This window comes from Pinus tabuliformis, chromosome 3_2, assembly GCF_031772625.1.
Source record: "Pinus tabuliformis cultivar Carrire ecotype Pingquan chromosome 3_2, CPIR1, whole genome shotgun sequence".
NCBI classification, from domain to species: domain Eukaryota; kingdom Viridiplantae; phylum Streptophyta; class Pinopsida; order Pinales; family Pinaceae; genus Pinus; species Pinus tabuliformis.
The window spans coordinates 1,133,518,782-1,133,540,768 of NC_142302.1; the positions used below are offsets into that span (position 1 = coordinate 1,133,518,782).

The 21,987-nt window shown below is 38.3% G+C and overlaps 1 protein-coding gene across 6 annotated transcripts in view; it reads left to right on the forward strand.

The window, feature by feature from the left end:
- Positions 1 to 21,581, forward strand: part of LOC149184697 (transcription regulator NOT2/NOT3/NOT5 family protein) — a 63,947-nt gene extending 42,366 nt beyond the window's left edge. For 2 of the 6 annotated variants that reach the window (XM_089417669.1, XM_089417673.1), the window contains exons 11-16: positions 1,040 to 1,271; positions 1,433 to 1,587; positions 17,103 to 17,393; positions 17,581 to 17,700; positions 17,800 to 17,981; positions 21,287 to 21,581. In XM_089417669.1, coding sequence (XP_089273795.1) covers positions 1,040 to 1,271; positions 1,433 to 1,587; positions 17,103 to 17,393; positions 17,581 to 17,700; positions 17,800 to 17,981; positions 21,287 to 21,359 — 1,053 coding nt within the window. In that variant the 3' untranslated portion in view covers positions 21,360 to 21,581. Of the gene's footprint in view, positions 1 to 1,039; positions 1,272 to 1,432; positions 1,588 to 17,102; positions 17,394 to 17,580; positions 17,701 to 17,799; positions 17,982 to 20,290; positions 20,567 to 21,286 lie in introns of those variants that run through there. The other 4 variants (XM_089417670.1, XM_089417674.1, XM_089417671.1 and 1 more) reach the window with 3 other exon arrangements.
- Positions 21,582 to 21,987: the final 406 nt, after the last annotated feature.

Genomic DNA, 21,987 nt, shown 5'->3' on the forward strand with positions numbered 1-21,987 from the left:
CATACTTAATTGGCTCCCTAGCTATCTAGGCTCAAATGCTTTCCTCATGGTGGTGGGCCTAATGCTATTGATTATGTTTTGTGCAACCAGCCTTTGATCCTTTACATTCTTAATGGGCTTCCTTCTCCTGTTAGGTAAATCTGAGAGTCTCACAAATCTTAGTTCTCTAGCTAGCTATCTAGGCTCAAGTAGGTATACATGCTTTCCTCATGGTGGTGGGCATAGTGTTGTTGATTGTGTTTTGTCTAACCAGTCTTTGATCCCTTACATTGAAATCTGTTTCTCTCATCGACACCTTCTTGTTGACCAAGCATACTTTGCCTTTACTCTCTTGGGAATGCCCCTTTCCCCACCTTTTTGTCTGCCAAGATACTCCTATGCTGCCCGCCTCTCCCAACTTATCACAAACTTTTGGTAGTTATCTTCACTCAAATTTGCCACTGCGAAATATGATTTGTTGTTGTAGATTCTTTTCGAGGCCACATATACCTCTTACCTCCTGACCATATGCCACAACAAAGAGGTTGGAAGTTTGTTGGATCACTGCTGCTTCTGGGTTTAGTGGTTACTAACTTACTGGATATTTGCCCTCTTAATTTCAATGTAAAAGTCTAGGTCAAATTCCTTAATGTTAACTTGAAAACTAGAAGTTGCTGGGAAACTGCAAAATCAAACAGCACAGTAAAGGGATTTTTTGATTTTTGCTTAAATAGTAAAAGCCAACAAGCTTTTGACTTGGGTTTGTGAAGTCAAACTCACCAGGTCACAAAACCTTAGGAGTGATTTTTGAATCCATGTCATTTATGGTGGGCAAACGGATCAAGCTGGGTATAGTCTACGACTCAGGCTTGTAGTTGGTGAGTCTGGCTACACTTGTGAAATTCACCTTATTAGGTTGGTTTTGACCTAGTTGAATATAAAATATATTTACGTCTATTTATTTAGACATACTGGATGCTGTTCTTTCTGTGAAGATATTAGCTTCTAGTTCCTCTGACATTTTCTGAAAATTGTGTTTATTCTCTGGTTTAATTTGCAGGCACAGTTGCAGTTATTGCAGCAGCAGCACCAACAACAGCAGGGATCTCTCCTTCAAAATTCTCAAAGCTCTTCGCTTCAGCAACAGCAAGTTGGTCTGGGTCTTGGATTGCAGTCACAATCTCTGTCAGCTGCCAATTCTCCATCCCAACAACATCAGCAGGTGCAGTCATCTGGTGCTCAGTCTGCAGCTCAACAAGTTCTAGCACCAAGTTTGACATCGAAGGACAATGGTAGTAAAACTCATGTTTAATTTGTGTTTAATTTCTACTTCCAACATTTATTCCAAGAATTTTAAGTTGAAAATTTCATGGCCATTTATTATTTCAAAGAAAACATTGTGTTATTCGGTATTATTCTAGTCTTTGTAATTTTTGAATACTTGGCAAAACAGATATTTCTTCTAGCAAGGTAGAAGAGCAACAGCTACAACAGCAGCAGCAGAAGTTGGCAGATAATTCCAACAATGAAACAACTTCTAATTCTGGGATTTTAAGGAATTTCGTAAATGAAGATGACCTAAAGAATTCATATACGTTTGATGTGCCTGTAAGAACACAACACCTTATGGTTTTGTTTAATGGAATTAATATACCTCACTCATGAGAATGGATGTAAATTTGATAGTTATTATTGATTTTCTTATGACACTTGCTTTATTTGCTATGCTTTTTTGATTTGTGGGGAATTGTGAACACTAACTCTGCATTATTGGGTTAGAAGGCAAGGTTTGGAGCTGGGTCATTATATGGACTTGCATTATGGCTATGTTATAAGAATCAATTTAGAATATTTTTGTTTTAATATGCCTGCTTTCTGTAGCTGGTTCAAGGCCAATTCATATTCCTTATTCAAAGAAATATGGATGCATCAATTTGTAGAATCCTTTACAAGAGCTATCCCCTACTAGCTTGGCCTTCAATTATCGCTCATGAGAATGAAGATAAATAGGTTGGTGAAAAGTTGGTATCTATCGCAGACATTGCTAAAGAACATTGGGCAACCTATGATTGATATGATTATGAGGAGTGTGAATTTGAAGGAACTATCAAAATGGTTGAACATCTACATGCCCTGATTTCTAACATCAAGGGAAGAGAACAAATTTTGCAGCACTCAAACTTGCAATTTCTTGAGGACAAGCAATGTCGGGAAGGGGGGACTGTAATCTCTGTGGGCTGACTAGTTTATGGAGACAAATTTATGACATTTTCCTACATCTTGAGGCATTCTATGTAAAGTGGCGAGGTACTCTAGGCTTTGTCCAACAATAGCGAGGTAGGTTGAAGGTATGCAAGTCAAGCAAACCACGGGTTGTAGGATCGAAGCTTGGTCATAGGTTGGTAACCATATAGCTAGCTGCAATCGAGGACAGTGGCAAACAGCTGCAAAAGAGTTCCTGTAGCTGTGGGAGAGTTAAATCAAGAATCTAGTGACAACATGTCACTGTTGGAAGTTTAAGTGAGGGTTTTGTAATTGTGCAAGAGAAGGGAGATCGTAGGTATAATTTGGATAAAAAAGGGATTGTCATAAACCCTAACCAATGATTTGACCAAGTCAAGGGACACTACATAGGTGCAGGAAGAGGGCACAATAGTGCTCTGTGTCAAGTTGCCAGTCGACAGATGTTGTAAGCAAGTGCGGGCGTTGCACAAAGACGTCGAAAACCAAGAAAACGACAAGTAGTTGTGGGGAAAGGCGACATGCCATACTCTATCAACAATCCACCAACTCGGAAACTATGGAGATTAGTGGATGCAACATGCCTTTAGAGGAGGTAATCCGAGCAATAAAGACGCTGGGTCGAGAGAATGGTGGAGAGAGGAGCAAAGGTGGTGTGCTGTTGTCTGCGAAGAGGGTCTCTCAACGCGCAAGTGAAGCAAGGTCTATGGAAAAAAAAAACAAGATTTGAGTCGTGTAGTAGAGGGTGAGTGACTGATATGGTGACAAGACAACCATTAGTGCTAGCCACCAAAGGACGTGATGAAGCTAGAAGCACAATTGTTGGTTGAGTAGGCTAGCGGAAGCTATAGCGACAAGCCATTCGACATAGCCAGACTGAGAATTGGAGCAGCTATAGTCGACAAGCGAGGAAGCGTAGAGACTGCAACCGTGGGTAAGCAGGTGGGTAGTTGGGTCGGGTACAAGTGTTTTCAGTAGACTCCCTGCAACCATGACAACAAGCTCATGAGGAGTACTTAGCTATGGGGTTTGCGGAAGTGTGCAAGGTGGAAAATTAGTTATAAGGGTTGGATAGGGTTAAGGATCTATGTTTAGCAATGGTTTGAGCAACTGTAGACAATGTGAGGGATATGTGTAGGGGGTGTCGAAATCGTGCGGAAGCATTGTACAGTGCAGAGTGTAGTTAGGCTATGGTTGGGTGAGTCGTGGGGGAGTGACAAGGTCTGATGTAGGTGGTGCCATATAGACAAGCTACAAAGGATCACGCTGCGGGCAGGGTTCCATGCTGGGCATGGTCAAGTCACTGTGGGATGCAATGGGTTGCAAAAAGTTGATGGCCAGGGGATCTACCACAACAAGATGTGAGTAGAAGTGTTGGCAGGGTTCAACCAACAAGATGGTACGAACGACCAAGGTTACTTGGGAGGGGGAGCGAAAACGGGGAGTGAGAGCAGGAGTGACATTTTCAGAAGCTCCTGGTTCGGGAACGAATTTATATATATATATATATATTTATATTTTGATGCAGATATGTCAACAAAAGCATGTATAATGATGAATTAGATATAAAAAGCATAAAAACATAGATTGAACCATATAACACCAATCATCTAGAAGTTATAATCTTCATCAACCATGTCCACAAGTTAGTAACATACAACATATTGAGTCTCATGATTCATCAATCTTAAAGTTCAAGCTTTCAAAATTCAATATATAACATTTATCATCATTGATCACCAAAGATGTACTTGTAAGCTAAGTGTAGTCATTACAACAAAGAATATCTAACATGAAATGAAATGAAATGAAACAACTTTCAACTTTCACTTAGCATCATATTCATAATTCATTACCAATGAGTTATAATTGCCAACTTCAAACTTCAAACTTAAATTGTCATATATTGTTTACAAAAATATCATTAATAAATATGAAAGAGTCAATAGTTATAAAAACTACTAGAAACTAGAAAAGACAAGTAAATCTATTATTTATTGCTAATGCTTGGGCCTCTTGCCGCCATGACAAATGTCTAATTTTTGAGTCTTATTGGAAAATCAGAATCTTTGTGATTAATATCACCCTCTAAGCATTAACATAAGGTAGAAGACACATAGCATGTCAAGTCAAGTTTTTGTTTGAGTGATGGGTACATTTTTAGTAGGGTCATGATAGAGGAGTTCGACAACCAATGTCACTAACATCAAGGTACATAGAGGGATTGGTGCTTTGGATTAAATACGAGTTCCATACCCTAATACATGACAAAATCCAATGGAAACATTGCAATCCCCCTATCTTGAAATCCTAAAAAAGTGATAAGTCTACTGGATTTTGAATGAGATCTAGAATTCTACTTTCTCCATATGAAATCCAATGAGGTCGGAACCACTCTCAAACATCCCAAGTCATTTCATGGTAATGTTCAAAATTTAAGTAAAAGGATGAAATTGAAGATTAAGGAGAATGTCACTTTTACTTCAAGAATTTAACATTACTATGAATCACATATCAATATTAGGGCCAAGCTTGATCATTAGGCTGCCCCACTAAAAAATTATTTGTTTTTTTGAAACAAACTTCCATTTGGAATGTTACTGCATTTTTTTATTTTTGCAAAAAAGGCTAGGGAGCGAAAATTTCGCTCTCGGGGTCGCTCCCGAGTCACTCCCAAAGGGAGCGGGAGCATGCTCCGGAGCGGGTTCGAGGGAGGGGAGCCACTCCCCTACAACCGTGCAAATGACAATACCAACAATGTTGCCAACAGGATTGGTAGAGGTCAACCCTTAGACGAAGAGAAGAAGACCGTACCAATTGGGGCATGGTAGCAAATTTTGTGGGTGTCTAAGAGGACTGAGATAGACCCACGATAGTGCTATGCAATAAGGGGTTAGTAGAGGTGCAAGGGCAAGAAGCATTGCAGTGATAGGGAACAAGGAATGGGAGGCTCCAAAAGTTGAGAAATTTGGAGCTACTAAACATCCAAGTTAAGGAGGGTAGGAGCAACAATAGAGTCCTCCAAATTTGTCGAGAAGCTCTCTTGGTACGAGATGACCTTACAGGATGGTCAGGAGTAGGAGGCTTTTAGGAACAATGCTAAGGGGAGTTGGACATTGAGGACCAGGTGGCAGAGAAGGATTCTAGTTTCAAAGGTAACAACCAAGGCAACCTATACAGTTCCACGATCAAAGACAGTACTAGGTGGCATGAGTACCCTCCTCGCTAATAGGGAGTGCTGTTTTTTTGTAGCTCGGGTAGGTACTTTTGCATAGGCCTTGTGTCTAGGCTTGCAGAAGTCGCCCACATTTTTCTTAGAACAATTTGCTCAAGTGTGAGCAAGTTGCTAATGTAATTTATTCTAAGTTTAACATATGAAAAATCACATATTAGTATGTTGGCTTATTGAGCTAAAAGGAACTTAGGAAAAGTAAAGAAATTTACATTAGTGATTTTGTTTTAATCTTAGTCGTTGATCTCAAGTGAGGTGAGATCTAACTTTGATCGTTAATCACTTTGAGATTAAGGTTAGTCTTAGGGATTTACGTCAATGGAAAGGTATAAAAGTAGGGCTAGAGAGAGGGGGAAGACACACCATACAAAGACATTAGCCTTAGGAGGAGCTGTGTGATACTTAAGAATGCCGAGTTCGAGGAAAAATAGGAGGGAGCCTGAAGATCTTGATCTGCCAAGAAGATCGAGCACCGATTTAGGGCATATTTGTTGGATTAGGTCCAAGACTTTTTTATTTTCTCAGTTGGGCCATTATCCCAAAACAGGAGCCCAAGTAGTTTCTGAGTCATTGTTAATGATGAATTGATTTGATTGTGCATAATTTGTTTGTTTCTTTGTGTCTGAGATTGGTATATATGCTTCTGCTGAATTTTATCGTGTTAGGAATCTAACTGTGCATTTAAATCAGTAGATCAATTTTTCTACTAGGAATTTAAGTGTCAAGTGCTAGGTTTGTAGGTAATCTAACAAGTTAGAGAAGTATTTTCTTCATTGTATATTGAATTCATAGTTGTGGTTTGATTACAAGGAAGATATTCTTAGGTGTGGGTTGATTTCGCTGTCAATGAAATATATTGTGCAACATAGATTATATATATAGATATATGATCTTTATGCGTGCGATGTATGACATATGACACACTACGAAATCTACCTTAGACATGTACCTATGTGGCTGACATGTGTCCATAAAAAAGAGATCCATGGTGCTTGGCCTCGAAAAGGTAATTTTCACGTATTTTACTCATCCTCAACTACAGGAAAGGAACTCTCATGTTTTTTTGTTGTGCAAGTTAAGGGTAAAATCAAGATTATGGATTCCAAGTGATTTGAAGGTGGATTAATAAACTAGATTTGTTTCTCTTTCCAACAACAACATTTCCTTTTATTTCACAGAAATCAAGGTTCAAGCATTAAGGGCAGTTGATAAAGGATAAAGGAAAGGGACACATGCCACTCTCATCTCTTTCATCTAGTGTTTTTTTTGCTACAAGTGGAGCTCCAAGTGCAACTTTCAATGCTAAAAACTCAGTTATAGTACAATATGCTCAAGTAAAACAAATATCCCTACGGTAGCAAGACAACATGCTCAAGTTAAAAATACTCCACATCGAAGTGTATAACAAGAAAACAAAGTGCCTAAAAACTTGAAATACACTAGAAACCTGAAAGTAGAGTGTGTCTCTTGTCTTGGCAATATAACTCAAATTGAAAACACAATTGAGCTGCCATGCAATTCATAATACCTTGTGCAGTGTAAGGTTTGGGTGGAGTAATATGATGTCGCTGGTTCATATTAGAAGGAAAAAATCATAATGGAGATATGTATGCTATCTCACATCATTTCTAAAATAACTCGATGGGTGGGGTTCAGAAAGAACTCCCATCGATTTGACATAAGTGCAAGCACATCTCCAAAAAAAATGTTAAAAATAATATATAGAGAGAAAGAAGCCACTAGTAGTATTGTTGTGACATGTATATAAGATCATCATATAATCCAAAATACTCAATAGTCCGTGGCTTGATACAAAATAATAATGGCTTGCTAAAAAGGAATGAGTGAGTGAGATGTTAAGGTTTGGCAATGGAGCTAGAGATGTCAGGGGCTCCTGAGTGTAATGAATAGTCGTGAGGGAAGCGAACTGGGTGTAGGTTTGCTGTCGAAGTTCCTTGAGGCTAGCAGTGGGTCCAATCGTATGATCTTGGGGGGTATTAGGGCAAGGGATACTCCTAACATCGAAGGTTGAAAGGAAGAAACTTTGAATAGGTCTCTAGTTGCTCCTATGGGACTGCAAGGTAGTCACGTGCTCTACTCTGTAACTCTTTGGAGTTGGTCGATTTGGTGCTCTGAGAACTTGCGAAGTGATGTATGGTTCGACATTGTCGAACTGGTGCCTAAGGTATTTGTCGATCTCGCCAAGGGGAAGGGTTAGAATAGATTCAATATCTCACCTTTCTGTTGTTTGCAACATTCTAAACCTCTGCTTGTCGCTTGTGGCCATGGTCTGACAAATCCACATGAAAGTATGAGGTGATTGTCCTAGTCATTCTAGGGCGGGGCATGGTGTGTAGGTTATGAGATCTGTGGCTAAAAATCTCCCTGATAAAGAGTGCTAATCATCATTGGTCTTGGTAATTGAAGAAGGTAGAGAGGGAGCCTCTTGAATACCAATATAGACAACAATAACGTCCTTTGATCTTATAGTATAAGAGGCACCTAAAAATGAGGTGTCTCTGTCTTTGGCTCCTATATGTCACATAGTTGGCAGATCTTATTTTGTTGTGGTATATAGTGGCTCGTATCTATCCGGAGTCTATGAGTACCAACACGATATTATCCTAGCGGGATCCTAAGTGAATTCATCCAATGTCGGTATGTGTAAGGGTGGCGGACTATGGTGTGCCCTCTTGTAGCTCTCGAAGTGCTCTAGGTAGAAGGACATCTTCGAGCCCAAGCTTGGTGGAGGTTGTTGAGAAATCTAGGGTTTCGGTAGATAGGTGATTTCTCTGCTTATGATAATTGCTTGTGATAGTCTGTTTACTTCTTGATTAGGATTTTCTCTTCTTGAGTTATTATTGCGTTCTTTTCATCAATACAATTACCAAATCATGCACAATAAAGAGACAAGAGACAATATATAGGCTTATCATCTAGGGCCAAAACCTCTCACTCTTTGAGAGGAAAACCCAAAAAAAATTCTTCTTATAGATCTTCAATTGATGAATACCAATACCATGTCAAAGACCCTTGACACTAGAGTCCTCCCAAGACCAAGTCACTAGCCTCCTCTTGAACACTGCTCTTCCTCTTCTCCTTCTCAGCTTCTTCTAGAATTTCAACCTCTCCTTGTCGTTCTACAACTACTTTCTTAATGGAAGAAACCCTAGATCAGGTTTGTTCCTTGAATAGACTCTTCCAAAAGAGAGAGATTCTTTCTCTATCTTACTCAGCTTCCTTCAACGAAGATTTCTACCCAAACAAGAGTACGTAAGTATGATTGCAATCTCCGGCCTTTGCTTGCCAACTTTAGAGCTCCACCCTTGACATGCGTGAGAATATACTATGCCCAAAACAATCCTTAATGATGCTTCTTTCCTTTGCTAACCTTCCTTTGTTCCTCGCTGGCTTGGAGGCTTCTTCTAAGATGTATTGCACACTTCTTATTGAAGACTTGCTTCACCGAATTTTTTGTCTCCAAATGAGGTCGAGTATGGGTATATATACTTGTTTGTCATCACTGTTTAGGCTGACATGATCTTTGGAGTAGGCCGACTTCATCTTCTAGGATTCTTCCTTTGTTGTAGGCCGACTTGATGAGGGCTAGTGACAAGGTCTTGGAGGGTGACTTTACATAGACAAATATGACTCTTTTACAAAGTGTAACATGCCTTCAATACATGACAATGACTCTTTAGACTTTTATGACTAGATGACAAAATTCATAAGGGCTCTCAATGGGAGCCTCAACTAAAAATAAATCTCTTGGTCATGAAACCCATGATGCAAGCATTACAATAATTTTATTTTTCTTCTTTACATCTATTTACATAAAATCACAATTACATGTCATTATGAAGACTGAACCTAGTTACACTTTTCAGCACTCCCTCTTAACTAGGGAGGTTTTCATAATGGTACTTGGTCATTCTCAATCTGAATAATCTCATAAGAGGAGTTGGATTGGTAACCCATTTGTTTAGCATCATATGAACCAACATTGTTACATAGCAAGGCCTTGATTAACAACTCTATTTCTCCACAAGATCTGAGCTCAATGCTAGCGAGACCAATGATTTACAGACACTCTCATCATTGTCTCTCTCGGAACATACCCCACCCGGGTTCTTTCAGGGTGTGTTCCATTAGGATTATTCTTATCTTGGACTTCCCAGTCCTCAAAGAATATCGGTCCTCTACGACTACGACTACTCTTGGATGCCCTATCGCATCCTAAAAGAGCATTGGATACCAAATGATTACCCAATCCTCCATTTTGTCTTTCTAGGTGAAGACCAGAATAATGTGTCTTATCTATCCCTCTCAATTAGGGAGGACATATCTATTCAATAAAGGAATGTACTCATCCCTATAGAAGGAATGTACCTAAGCTCCCTCTTTGCTTAGGAATTTTCAAGTTTCTCCCAAGTAAGAAACTTGTTTCCAAGCTCTCTTAATTAGGGACCTACAGTAGCTCCCCAGGTGGAGATGATGGGATAGTCAGTTGCTTGAAGAACACTTTCCTTCGATGTCATGAATTTCTTTGTTACAAAGTCTTCATCTTTTGGGACTTCTACATAGGGCACACATCATTCATCACTTCCATTCATGAGTCAACCATGTCATCATTCCTTTCATCAGAAAGTGATTCATCAGTCTACATCTAGCCTTGCTTCATGTTATGCCGCCTTAATCATGCTTCCTTCTTTGGAAGGATCTTAGATCCTTCTACATGGTTCTCTTGGAAGCATCCACAGTGCTTCCTTTTGTAGCCTTGCATAAGCCCATCCAGATGCTAGTTCATAAATAAGAAATGAGCACTTAAATCATAATTACCCTTGTCATGGTCTTTCGTCATGAGATCTTCTAGTAGGCATCAACATCTAGCGTACATGTTGACACATCTCCTTAAGATATGTAATGTCAAGGGTCTCCATCTTTTCCAGACTTCCATCAAAGTCTACATATCTTTCTAGGAGATATCATAGTCAAATCTTCTTGGTCTTTCGGATGTTGCCTGCCTTTTCTATTGTTGTATATTCCACGATCTCTTCCTTTCTTTATTCACATATTTCATTCCAAGGAACTTCCAATTAGAGTTCCTTAATTGTAGCTAATCATCTCATACTTCATATGAGGGCATATTATGTTGATTTCATCTAATAAATATGTGACCCATGCATTCCTACATACTTTGAGGGAGGAGATCCTTTCTTTGATCATGCTTCTCAAGATAGAACATTGATCCATGTTGCCTGCAACCATATGACACGACTCCTATAATATCAAATGTAAGCATACATACCTCATCTTTCCTTTGGGTCATCCAAACTTCCTATAGCAACTTCCCTTGAATTAAGTAATTCCTTTGATCTGCTTCTTTGTTATATCATCATACCATCATCTCATGAATTATACAATTTTGGAATTCTTGATGAAATGCTTGCTTCTACTCATGATCGGTGAATCTTACAATGAAGATTCCATCAAAGAATCTAGAGGATCTTGTATATCCTATCATGCAGATGTTATCTTATTGACTAATGTATGATGAGCCTTTTCCTAGATGGCTTCTTCCTTTTTCATGAGTATCACTTGAGCTTTCAATGAGGTTTCCAAGATCTATATCCTACATAGTTGATTGCTATAGGTTTTGTTCCAAACACCCTTCATGTTGTCTATGACACAAGGTCTTCTAATGCTTCTACCATGATGCCATACTTTAATATGATGCATCCTATCTTATTTACAAAGCTTCCTACCTATAATTTACATAACAGAAGAATACCTTCTGGTGAAGGAGATTATCTTAGGCATAGTAGAGATCTCTTACTTTCTCCTTCTTAGGCTTCTTTGTCTCAGGTTCTTCCATCTCTTCGGTAATATGGGCTTCTTCCTTATTTCTCTTGTTATTGTCCCTTTTAAGTTTAAGACAATCTCTTCTATAGTGCCCATATTCTTGACATCCATAACATTGCACCTTAGCCATGTTCTTTTTCTTTTGAGGATCAAATTTAACAAAACTTCCCTTTCTTTTTGTCATAGCAGCATATGCTTGATTTTGCTCATTTGATCCCACATCAGTTTTTGCCTTTAGTTTGGTTTCTTCGATCTTGCATAATGACCATAGATCCTGGAAAGGAGTGGCTTCTTTCTTCCCATAGATACTTGAAGTGAAGTTGCCCCATTCCTCTGGTAGTGCATTTAATACTACAATGGTCATTTATTTGTCAGATATTATTTCGCCCAAATCTTGAAGTTGATCTCTTATTTTTGAAATCCTCATGAAATATGAGGCTATTCCCTCTTCCTTTGAGATCTTCAATTTGTAGAGTTTTTGCCTTAGAGAGATAACTTCTCCTGCAGCACTTATAGAAAACAACTCTACCAATTTGTGATATATTTCTTTTGAAGTGTCTAGTTTTGATACATATGGAATGGGAGAGTCTTTGATGAATTCTATGAGAATCCTCTGCGTCCTCACTGCCCCTTTCATGAATTTAGCAAGTGCTTAAGTATCTTCTTTGGGAGGTTGGGTTATTGACCCCTTGATATGATGCATGACTTCATTCTCAATGAGGTTTAGGCATGTTCTTTTTTCCCATGCAAGAAATTTTGAAGCCCCAACTAATTTGTTGCTTTCCTTGCCAAAAAAACATTTTGTTAGATTCGGATGAAAGTCATATGCTTACTTGAGTAGACGCTTCTTTCTCCACTTGCTTCCCCCTCAATTTTGAGAGTGATACAGATAGAAGAAGGTTACTCCTTGATAGAATATTTGACGAGAGCTTGCTTTACCAACCCTCTTGAAGATGATGGCAATGTTCTTCGATCTAGCCTTTCTTAGACTTTGAAAAGCTTCTATTCCTTAGATGATGGATGAGTGATGATTTCGGAAATGCTTCTAGGGTTTTGGTCTTTGTTTCTGATTCCTCCTTGATGATGATTCCAAGACTCTTGCTAAAGTAGATTTCTTCGATCTAGGGTTTCGGTATGATGAAGATCTTGATCTCTTGCTTGGTATTCTTTGTCTCGTTGATTAGATGCCCCTCCTAGAATTTAGCACCTTTAGCTCTGATACCATGTTGAGAAATCTAGGGTTTTGGTAGATATGTGATTTTTCTACTTATGATAATTGCTTGTGATAGTCTTTTTACTTCTTGATTAGGATCTTCTCTTCTTGAGTTATTATTGTGTTCTTTTCATAAAGACAATTACCAAATCATGCACAATAAAGAGACAAGAGATACAATATATAGGCTTGTCAGCCAGGGCCAAAACCTCTCTCTCTTTGAGAGGAAAACCCAAACGAAATTCTTCTTATAGATAATATTCAATTGACAAATACTAAGGCCTTGACAAAGACCCTTGACACTAGAGTCCTCCCAAGGCCAAGTCACTAGCCTTCTCATCTTCTTCCAGAAATTTGGCCTCTCCTTGTCGTTTTGCTACTCCTTTCTTGATGGCAGAAAGCTTGGATCAGGTTTGCTCCTTGAATAGTCTCTTCCAAAAGAGAGAGATTCTCTCTATCTTACTCAGCTTCCTTCAACGAAGATTTCTACCCAAACAAGAGTACCTAAGTATGATTGGAATCTTCAGCCTCTTCTTGCCAACTTCAGACTTGCACCCTACGCACATGTGAGAATATACTATGCCCAAAATAGTCCTTAATGATGCTTTTTTCCTTCGCTAACCTTCCTTCGTTCCTCGCTGGCTTGGAGACTTCTTCTAAGATGTATTGCATACTTCTTATTAAAGACTTGCTTCACCGAGTTTCTTGTCTCCAAATGAGGCTGAGTATGGGTATATATACTTGTTTGTCATGATTGTTTAGGCTGACATGATCTTTAGAGTAGGCCATCTTCATCTTCTAGGATTCTTCCTTCGTTGTAGGCCGACTTGATGAGGATTAGTGACAAGGTCTTGGAGAGTGACTTTACATAGACAAGTATGAATCTTTTACAAAGTGTAACATGCCTTCAATACATGACAATGACTCGTTAGACTTTTATGACTAGGTGACAAAATTCCTAAGGGCTCTCAATGGGAGCCTCAACTAAAAATAAATCTCTTGGTCATGAAACCCATGATGCAAGCATTACAATAAATTTATTTTTCTTCTTTACATCTCTTTACGTAAAGTCACAATTACATGTCATTATGAAGACCGAACCTAGTTACACTTTTCAATAGAGGGGAAGTCCAAGTGACTTGATTGTAAAATTTGTAGATATCCTCTCTAATGGCCTGGTTTAGTATCTGTTGAGTCGGCAAGAGATGGCTTAGTGCATTGAGGGAGTAGCTGAATGGGGGAAGGTGTTGTGGGTAGATAGTTAGTGATTGGAGAAGTCAAGAAGCCTCTAAAAACCGACCTTGTTTTTGTCTTTACTAAGGGGGATTTGAGACAAGATCCTTTGATGAGCAAAGAGCAAGATAGGATACCTCTTTCTCCTAGTGTCCGAGTCTCTAAAAGACTGGACTCTATGAAGGAAAGAAACCAAACGAAAAATGATCTTGAGGCGAAATGGGTGGACATCAAACTCTGCCTGAATAGTGGGCTATGAAACTGTTTGCTTACAACAGATGATGCGTATGAGAAGTCGGGTCTGGACTCCCTCCTTGTAGGCCCAATCTATCTACAACAAGCTTGGTCCCCAGACTTCGAAGCCATAAAGAACCATGGGTCTAAATATTGCCTCCATGACATGAAGTTTGGACGAGATGTCTTGAAACTGACTCTGAAAACACTCTCCCAGTGAGGGCTACGAAACCATATCCTTTACTAAGCCGAGGCTGAAGTACTTGTCACATACCAAAATGAGGTCCTGTGAACTGTACCCTCAAGTAGGTGTAAGTTGTGTCACTGCACTTGGTGAATTTCAGGCTTCAAATTCGAAATTTGCCAAATATGAAGGCTAGCTAAATTAATTCGACAAAAATTTGCCGACCTTGAAAATCAAACTTCACTTCGCATCTGAACTGGAACGGATATGAATTTACAATGAATAAACTTGGCCAATTTAATCTTTGCGACAATGAAATTTGGCAATGACATTGAAATTCAATGGTGGCAGTAAAATTAAAAAGAAATATAGCCGTATGGTTTATTTTATTTTATTTTATTTCCCATGGTTTTGTGAATTCCCTGTGGTTTTGTTGGGAACCTATCGTTTTCATTACACCCGAGGATGCAACGTGGGAGTGTATTATCAATTTTCTCTCCTCTAGGCTCCACTATCTAGGTTTCCAATGTGATAGCGTCCATGACTAGTCAGTTTATAACTAGCATCTCAATGCTCTAGTTGTATACCACGCATGTGATGAACAAAAAATGATGCTTCCAAGCTGGTTGTAGGCTTATGGGTGTCGCAGAGTTGCAGTGTTAACTCAGAATTCGTGTAGCCAATTGTGCAGGTGTTTAATTAAATATATTTTTATTTTTAGTTTCATTGATTATATATATATATATTTTAATTTCTTAATATTTCGAATTTAATGCCGAATTTTATTACAAAATTTTTCACTGTCGATTTTTTATCGAACTTCAAAGTTGTCGAACTTGAATTTGAATTCAACACAGGTGACATAGGGTGTAAGCGGTGGTGATCTCAATCGCAACACCCCGATAGTAGAAATGTAAGGCTGTAAGAGATTTCTTTGATCCATTAAAGACAAAAACCTTGGTTTTACTTAGGTTGACAATAAATTATCAAAGATCACAAAAGCTAGATAGTGCATCAATATGTCTCTGTAATCCCCCAGGAGAAGAAGCCAACAAGACCAAGCCATCAATGAAAGGAGAAGCGAAATCAACACCTCTTGTAGAAGACAACCACCCCCCTCTCGGGTTATGCTCATGTAGGAAAGACTCTAGCTCATCAATATAAATCTTGAAGAGGCTCGGCGAGGGGGCAACCTTGTTTGACTTTGATGATACTTTGGATGAAATTGGGAAGGCTGTTTGCCATCATGAGGTGTCCCAAAACGATCTCATATAGTCTCATAATGGGTCACACTGTCTCATGTTGCGGAGCCTTCAGAACAAGGCCTCCCCTAGAGCTGTATCGAAAACTTTCTTGTCCTTGAGCCTTAAGATGATGACTCTTCAATTCCTCAAAGAGCTGCTGGTGGAAGACTGGCATAACGCTTGGAGAATGGATGACCCACCATGATAGTTCTGTAGTTGTTCGGATCATAAATACGCCCTCATTTGTGGATTGGGTGAATAATGTGCCTTGTCCAGGAGGAGGGGAAGCTTGAACAAACCACATGGTTAAATAAAGGTGCGATACAGGACTCAAGAGATGGGATGGCATGTTTAAGGAATTCGGCTTGAAGCCCTTCCTCATTAGCTGCTCTCCTAACGCCCCTCTCAGAAAAGAGGTGGTGGCATGAGGGGGGAAGGGGATGCCGATAATAGGTTGTCCAAGGATGTCATATAGTGAGGTTGTGTGGAAGAACAGGGACTGGGGATCGAGTATAGGTGCGATCGTGTGGTGTTTAGGAAAAATAATATGCTAGAAGGCTTTTGGGGAGTGGCGAAGGGCCTCACAAAGTTCCAGTGATAAGTTATAATTTCTACTAGGCATTGCATACAGTGAAATTAAGTTGACAATCTGTGCCACTGAAATCTTCTTTTAAGTTGGGTTATGTTATACAGTTATAATAGCTGTAGTGATTGTTGGAATATTTTTTTATTATTATGATAGTGACAATAATGCCATAGTCTAACGAGCCAGAGAAATTGCCCAGAAAGTTATGGAAAATCCGGCAAGGATTTTTCTAAATCCAAGTTATAGTTGTTAAACTTCAAAATTTTAGGTGTCCTAGAAGTTTTTGATGGTGCTGAATCCATTTCCACCATCAAAACACGATTCAAACACTGCCTCTACAAGATTTTTGAATTCTTTTTGCCTGGATTCTGGCCACTTTTGGCCGTCCGGGCAATTCCTCTGCCTCGGTAGATGACTCTGACAATAATAGTATGCGTAGCAAACAGTGATAAAGTCATTGATAAGACTAGTAGTAATAATAATGCCATTAGTTATGTTTACCATGTAAAAGGGGCTCTGCTTGACCAAAAATATTTGACATTGATATAGAATAGCTCTGCAGAGGCCATTACAAATTCCGTTGAATATTGTTTGGGGTTGTCTTCTGAGCAAAAATGGTCTTCAGTTGTACGGCTTTACTTTTCATCCATATCATTGTAGGAAGTTTCATTTGTCAGGTGGACACATTTAATTCAAAGTAGATAGTATTGAGCTAGGAAAGTTGTGCACTAGTTGTGTTTGCTATCTGTTTTTTAAGCCAAATGTCTTCTTTTTATTGTGCTATACTTGTGTTGCCATTTTGATTTGTTTATATTTAGATGAACTCAATATAGCCATATCATCTGTTTGTGTAAACTGAATCCAGTGTAGACTGTCACAGTGGAAGGAATATATTTTCACTTGTGCATTCCCATTCATGAAATATAATCTAGATGCTTTTTGTATGTTCATAGAAAACATTGCATAGCAGTACATAGGAATGAGAAGAGTACAGGATGGAGTGGACCCTTGTTATAAGAGGAGACAGGCTAGGAGTAATGTGCAGATCATTCTGGTATTTTATTTTTTGAAGCAAGTTAGAAATTGTAATGCAGTATTCTGTGCAGGTTGAGGGTCCTGGTTCTTTAGCAGAGTTTAGTCAACTTTCAAAAGATGCAGATCTGGCTCCAGGCCAACCAGTTCATCCTGTGCAGTCTTCACTTGGGCATGGTGTTATTGGACGGAGAAGTGGTTCTGATCTTGGTGCAATTGGTGATAATCTAGTAGGTTCGATTGGGAGCCCTGGAGGAGTGCATGATCACATTTATAGTCACCAGATGCTTGAATCATCATATCACAAACTTCCTCAACCCAAGGATTCTGAACGTTTGAGAAGTTATGTGCCGGTATGCAGAACTTGCATTATCCTATATTTCAATCATCAATGTGTAAATAAATTTGGCTCTATTACAAAATCGTGCTTTAGTGATGAATGTTGGATTCTGGTATAGCTTGTGTGCTTGATTCGGTGATTTTATCGTCATATTATAGGCCTTGTATATATTTCTGACGTTCATCATATGTAATGTGCAGAGGCATCCTGCTGTAACACCTGCTAGCTATCCCCAAACACAAGCTCCAATTATTGATAATCCTGTCTTTTGGGACCGCTTGGACCCAGATGCCCTATTTTTTGCTTTCTACTACCAGCAAGTATGCAACTGTTTTTTTAGTTCTTGTTTTACAGTTAGAACCATCCTCCACATTAGAAATCCTGGCTTATGCATCTATTCTGGTCTTACAATATTGCAGAATACATATCAACAGTATTTAGCGGCAAGAGAATTGAAGAAACAATCCTGGAGATACCATCGAAAATATAACACATGGTTCCAGCGGCATGAGGAGCCCAAAGTTACAACAGATGATTATGAGCAAGGAACATATGTGTATTTTGACTTCCACATATTACATGATGATCATCAGCAAGGCTGGTATGTAATTTTTTGAATTATCCTCTTTTTGTTAATTAATTAGTTAGATTTTCTGAGGGAACATGTAGCTTTTTATTGCTAACCAAGTAAAGTATAGTACAGTGAGATTGTTTGCATTCTTGCATTTCTTTGGAATTAAACATCATTATAACTGGAATTGCTATGATATTGCAGTGTCTTGTCAACTTGGATGGTTCCTATATTGTCTGCTGTAAAACTGAGTTATTGCTGAAGTGTCATTTTGCATGCGTGTTGTAGAAATAGCTTCTGGTCAGTTGTTAATGGTACAAAAATGTGGATTAATGGTACAGAAATGTTTTTAGTTTATTGATGTAATGTTGAGTCTGGTCGGTATAGTTATATATGTAAGGATGCCAGTCATGCTCTTCTTCTGCGTTGGTGAGTGTATTTTCTTAGTCTAGAGAGATTACTATGATTGTGTCTTAGGCTGAAAATTCTCTATGGACAGTTTTTCGCCATTCTAGACTTTTAATGGATTCCAATCTTGGAAATACTACTAATTATAGGCATCAAAAATCTAGATTTTATTTTTAAATTTGTTTTCAGCTCCATTTTAAGAGTTACTATGTGCAACATGGAGAATGAATTGCCAGGGAAGAAATTAAAGGGTTGGCTCAGATCTGTGAAAAATTGCGAGGTTGGTATAGGAAATAAAAAGTAAAATACACAATTTGTAAAAAAATAGATAGATATTTTCCATGTATATGTAAGTTTACAATGTGTGTATGGTTGTAAATTTTCAACAAAACTCATTTGAAACTACATATACAAAGCACCTTGGATTTTGAATAATTCATTGGTCTGTTGTTTTATGTGAAAAAACATAAAAGGTCAACTTGAGACTTGCAAGTCAATTTGGTTCATGTTTGATTTGAGTGTTTTCAAAGCCAAGTCAAACTTTGTATAGAGCTGACTGGACTCCACTTTCTCGAAGAGCGAAACCAGACTGGAGAGTTGAATTCGACTGGTCAGACAGGCAGTAGTGCAAGTAGATATAAGTTTAATTTAAATTTTTTTTTTATTCTCTCATAAAAATCATAATCTTTTTCCTGGAGGAAACAGTGATTGATGCAACTATGTTGCAGAGAAGACGTTCACAGATTTTCTTCTCAGCCACATGGAACAACAATCAGTTATCTCATTGATGGAAGTAATAGATTTTCAAATTAATCCCCCATATCCGCTGCGCTGACTGACACAATCAGTTGTTTTCTTTTGGTCCTCTGCTCAAGATATGGAGAATGGCTTGTTTGGAAAGGGTTTTGGACTTTCTTCTAACAAAAAGTTCTACCATTGCAATATTGATATTCTTTGTTTTTATGCCCATGAAAGTCATACCATCACAATGTTGACATTTTGTTTACTAGTGGCAAAAGTTGGCCAATTTGTACAAAGCATTGAGAGAACTACAAAGAATAAAAATTGACGAGTACATTTAGAGTGCAAAAATAAACCGTAGGAGAAAATAGAAGAGAGCAAGAGAAGAGTAAAAGCTTAAAAGAGACACAATTAAGCAATAGTACCCTAGGAAGAAGCCATGGGAAAAGATTCAAAGGGTGCCAAGAAAGAGGCCTCGTATAATCGATGAGTACATTCAAATTCCGTGTGGTGGTACAGGGGTCTCCAACCTTGGTTGCTGTGCACCACACTAGAAAGGGGAAAAAATACTCCCCGTTTTCTTAACAACCTGCTGTAATCCATTTAGGTCCTTCCAGCCTTCATCGCTATACTTCCCATGGAAGGAAAATCTTTGCCAACAAGTAATGCTTATGGACTTTCAACTTCTACATTGTAACATACCTATGACAACCTGGTAGTGCTTTGCCCATTTCCTGCTTGGTTGGTGGTCTAATTGATTGTTATTTTCTAGTTCTATGTATGACCTTTATTTGTCTATTTTAAAGCATCCTGAAGTACTGTCCTTCGGCAGAGATGTACTTTCAGTTTATCTCTGAACGCATGGCTGTTTATTTCCTCAATGATTTAAATTTTATTATCTGATTCATGAGTGGTTTGTCTTTAGTAGGTTTGAACTTTGTGGTATCTTTTTAGGCTGCTGTAGTATTCTTGAGGTGTATTTTTAATCAAGAAAGATGAATTGTGAGTGTTGGTTACTATCTGCAAACACTCTTTTTATCGCTGCTGAATGTTTAAGGTTTATTTTGTCAGGAGTAATGGGAATAATTTATGGTTTTTTGACGTATTGCTTAAGTTGAGGATGTAATAAAGTAGCTGTATACCTTTTCCAGATCACAATTGATTGCAGTGTACTTTGTTTATGGCTGCAGGTGCCAAAGAATAAAGACAGAGTTTACTTTCGAGTACAGCTATCTTGAAGATGAGCTTGTTGTATAAATTGTATCTTTATGATTGTGCACACGTTTACCTTATTTGTTCTGTCTGGCCATTTGCCTATTGCTGGCAGACAGCTGTGGCATTGGAGCACGCCTTTGAGCGGGAGATGGTCATTTATTTGATATAGGTGGATGAAAAGAAATTTTCATTGTTAATGTGCTAACTCTTTTTTTATGACATTGATGATGGTAAAATCCATTTTTGTGTTATTTTAGTCCCTTTGAGATTTGCTTTTTTAAATATCCTGTATTCTCTCAGTTTACTTCGGTGTTCAGTTTGCTAAAAGTGTCTTTTTCATCAGGTTCTTCTACATTCTTTATCAACGCCATTGCTTAAAAATTCATTCCCATAACAAATTCGAGTTGAAAAAATCGTTCTAGTAAAAAAAGAATGGTAGCTTCTTGTCATTCTTTATTTTCTCTTGTATAAAAGGCAGTCAATGGAATGAATGGGAATATTTATACATGCATTTAGTTAAAAAAACGTGTTTCTGCAAATTTCTGGATGAAATTGAAAAACCAAAATATTTGGATTCTTTCGTGAAAAGTATGAAGGCCAAAGGAATGTACAAGAAAAGAAGTAATGCTCACATTTTGGGTTGTCCTTTGTAGGTTTCTTTTAATTTCCCCTCCTTTGTGGTTATTCACTTTTTCTTTTTTGCATGCATCTGGCTGGACTCCATTTGGCTTATGGAAAGATTATAAATATACACAGCAGCAAATATACTCCAGCACACTGTATAATGAACAAGGAACGCGCATTTGGTGATATTTTTTTTGATTCCAGTCATACTTCTTGGTTTATATATATATATAGGACTATTGATGATCATCAGCATATGTACTCCAACACACTGTATAATGAACAGGGAACGTGCATTTGGCGATATATATTTTTTAATTCCCGTCATACTTTTGGTTTATCTTCAGGAAAGAGCAGAGTTTGGGTTACATGATGAGAGCACGCACATTTTTCAAATTGATGATGGCATATGATTGTTGAGTAAGAATCTTTTTGGGAGCTCCTGAAGGATGGAATAAAATAGAGACTGCCATCTATGTATATGATTGTGCTAAGAAAGGGGCTTGCTGGTATCTTATGAGAAAATGGGTGAAATTGAAGATTGGGGAGGATAAATAACTATTTTATCTTAATGGTACCTTCTGAATGTTATGACAACGTTGATTCGGTTCAAAGCCTAAATAATTTGGAATGAGAATGAAAGAGCCAAGAGTTGCAATTAATTGCTTAAAACAAATTAATTGAAGTCCCGAATTGTGTTGAAAGAGTGAACAGGAAGCAGTGGTTCTACCAAAAATGGATATTATGAGAATTAGTAACGGATTGTCAATTAGAGGATGATAGCTGCATACCACATTCAGAGTTAGCAGGCGTGGTGCAAGATATTTCTGATGTGGTTCTTGTGGTTTTGGTGTTTGTTTGACGCGTGGGAGATTTGAACCTTGAATCTCGTATTTAAATAATATACCATAACACGGCCATCACCAATTGAACTGCACCGTGGGCCGAGTGCAAATCAGCCTTACCACAAGAAGAGTTTTAAAACAATCTGATGGAAAGCAAATATTTTTGGATGACACCTCAAAGAAATTGTTTCTTTAATTGAAAG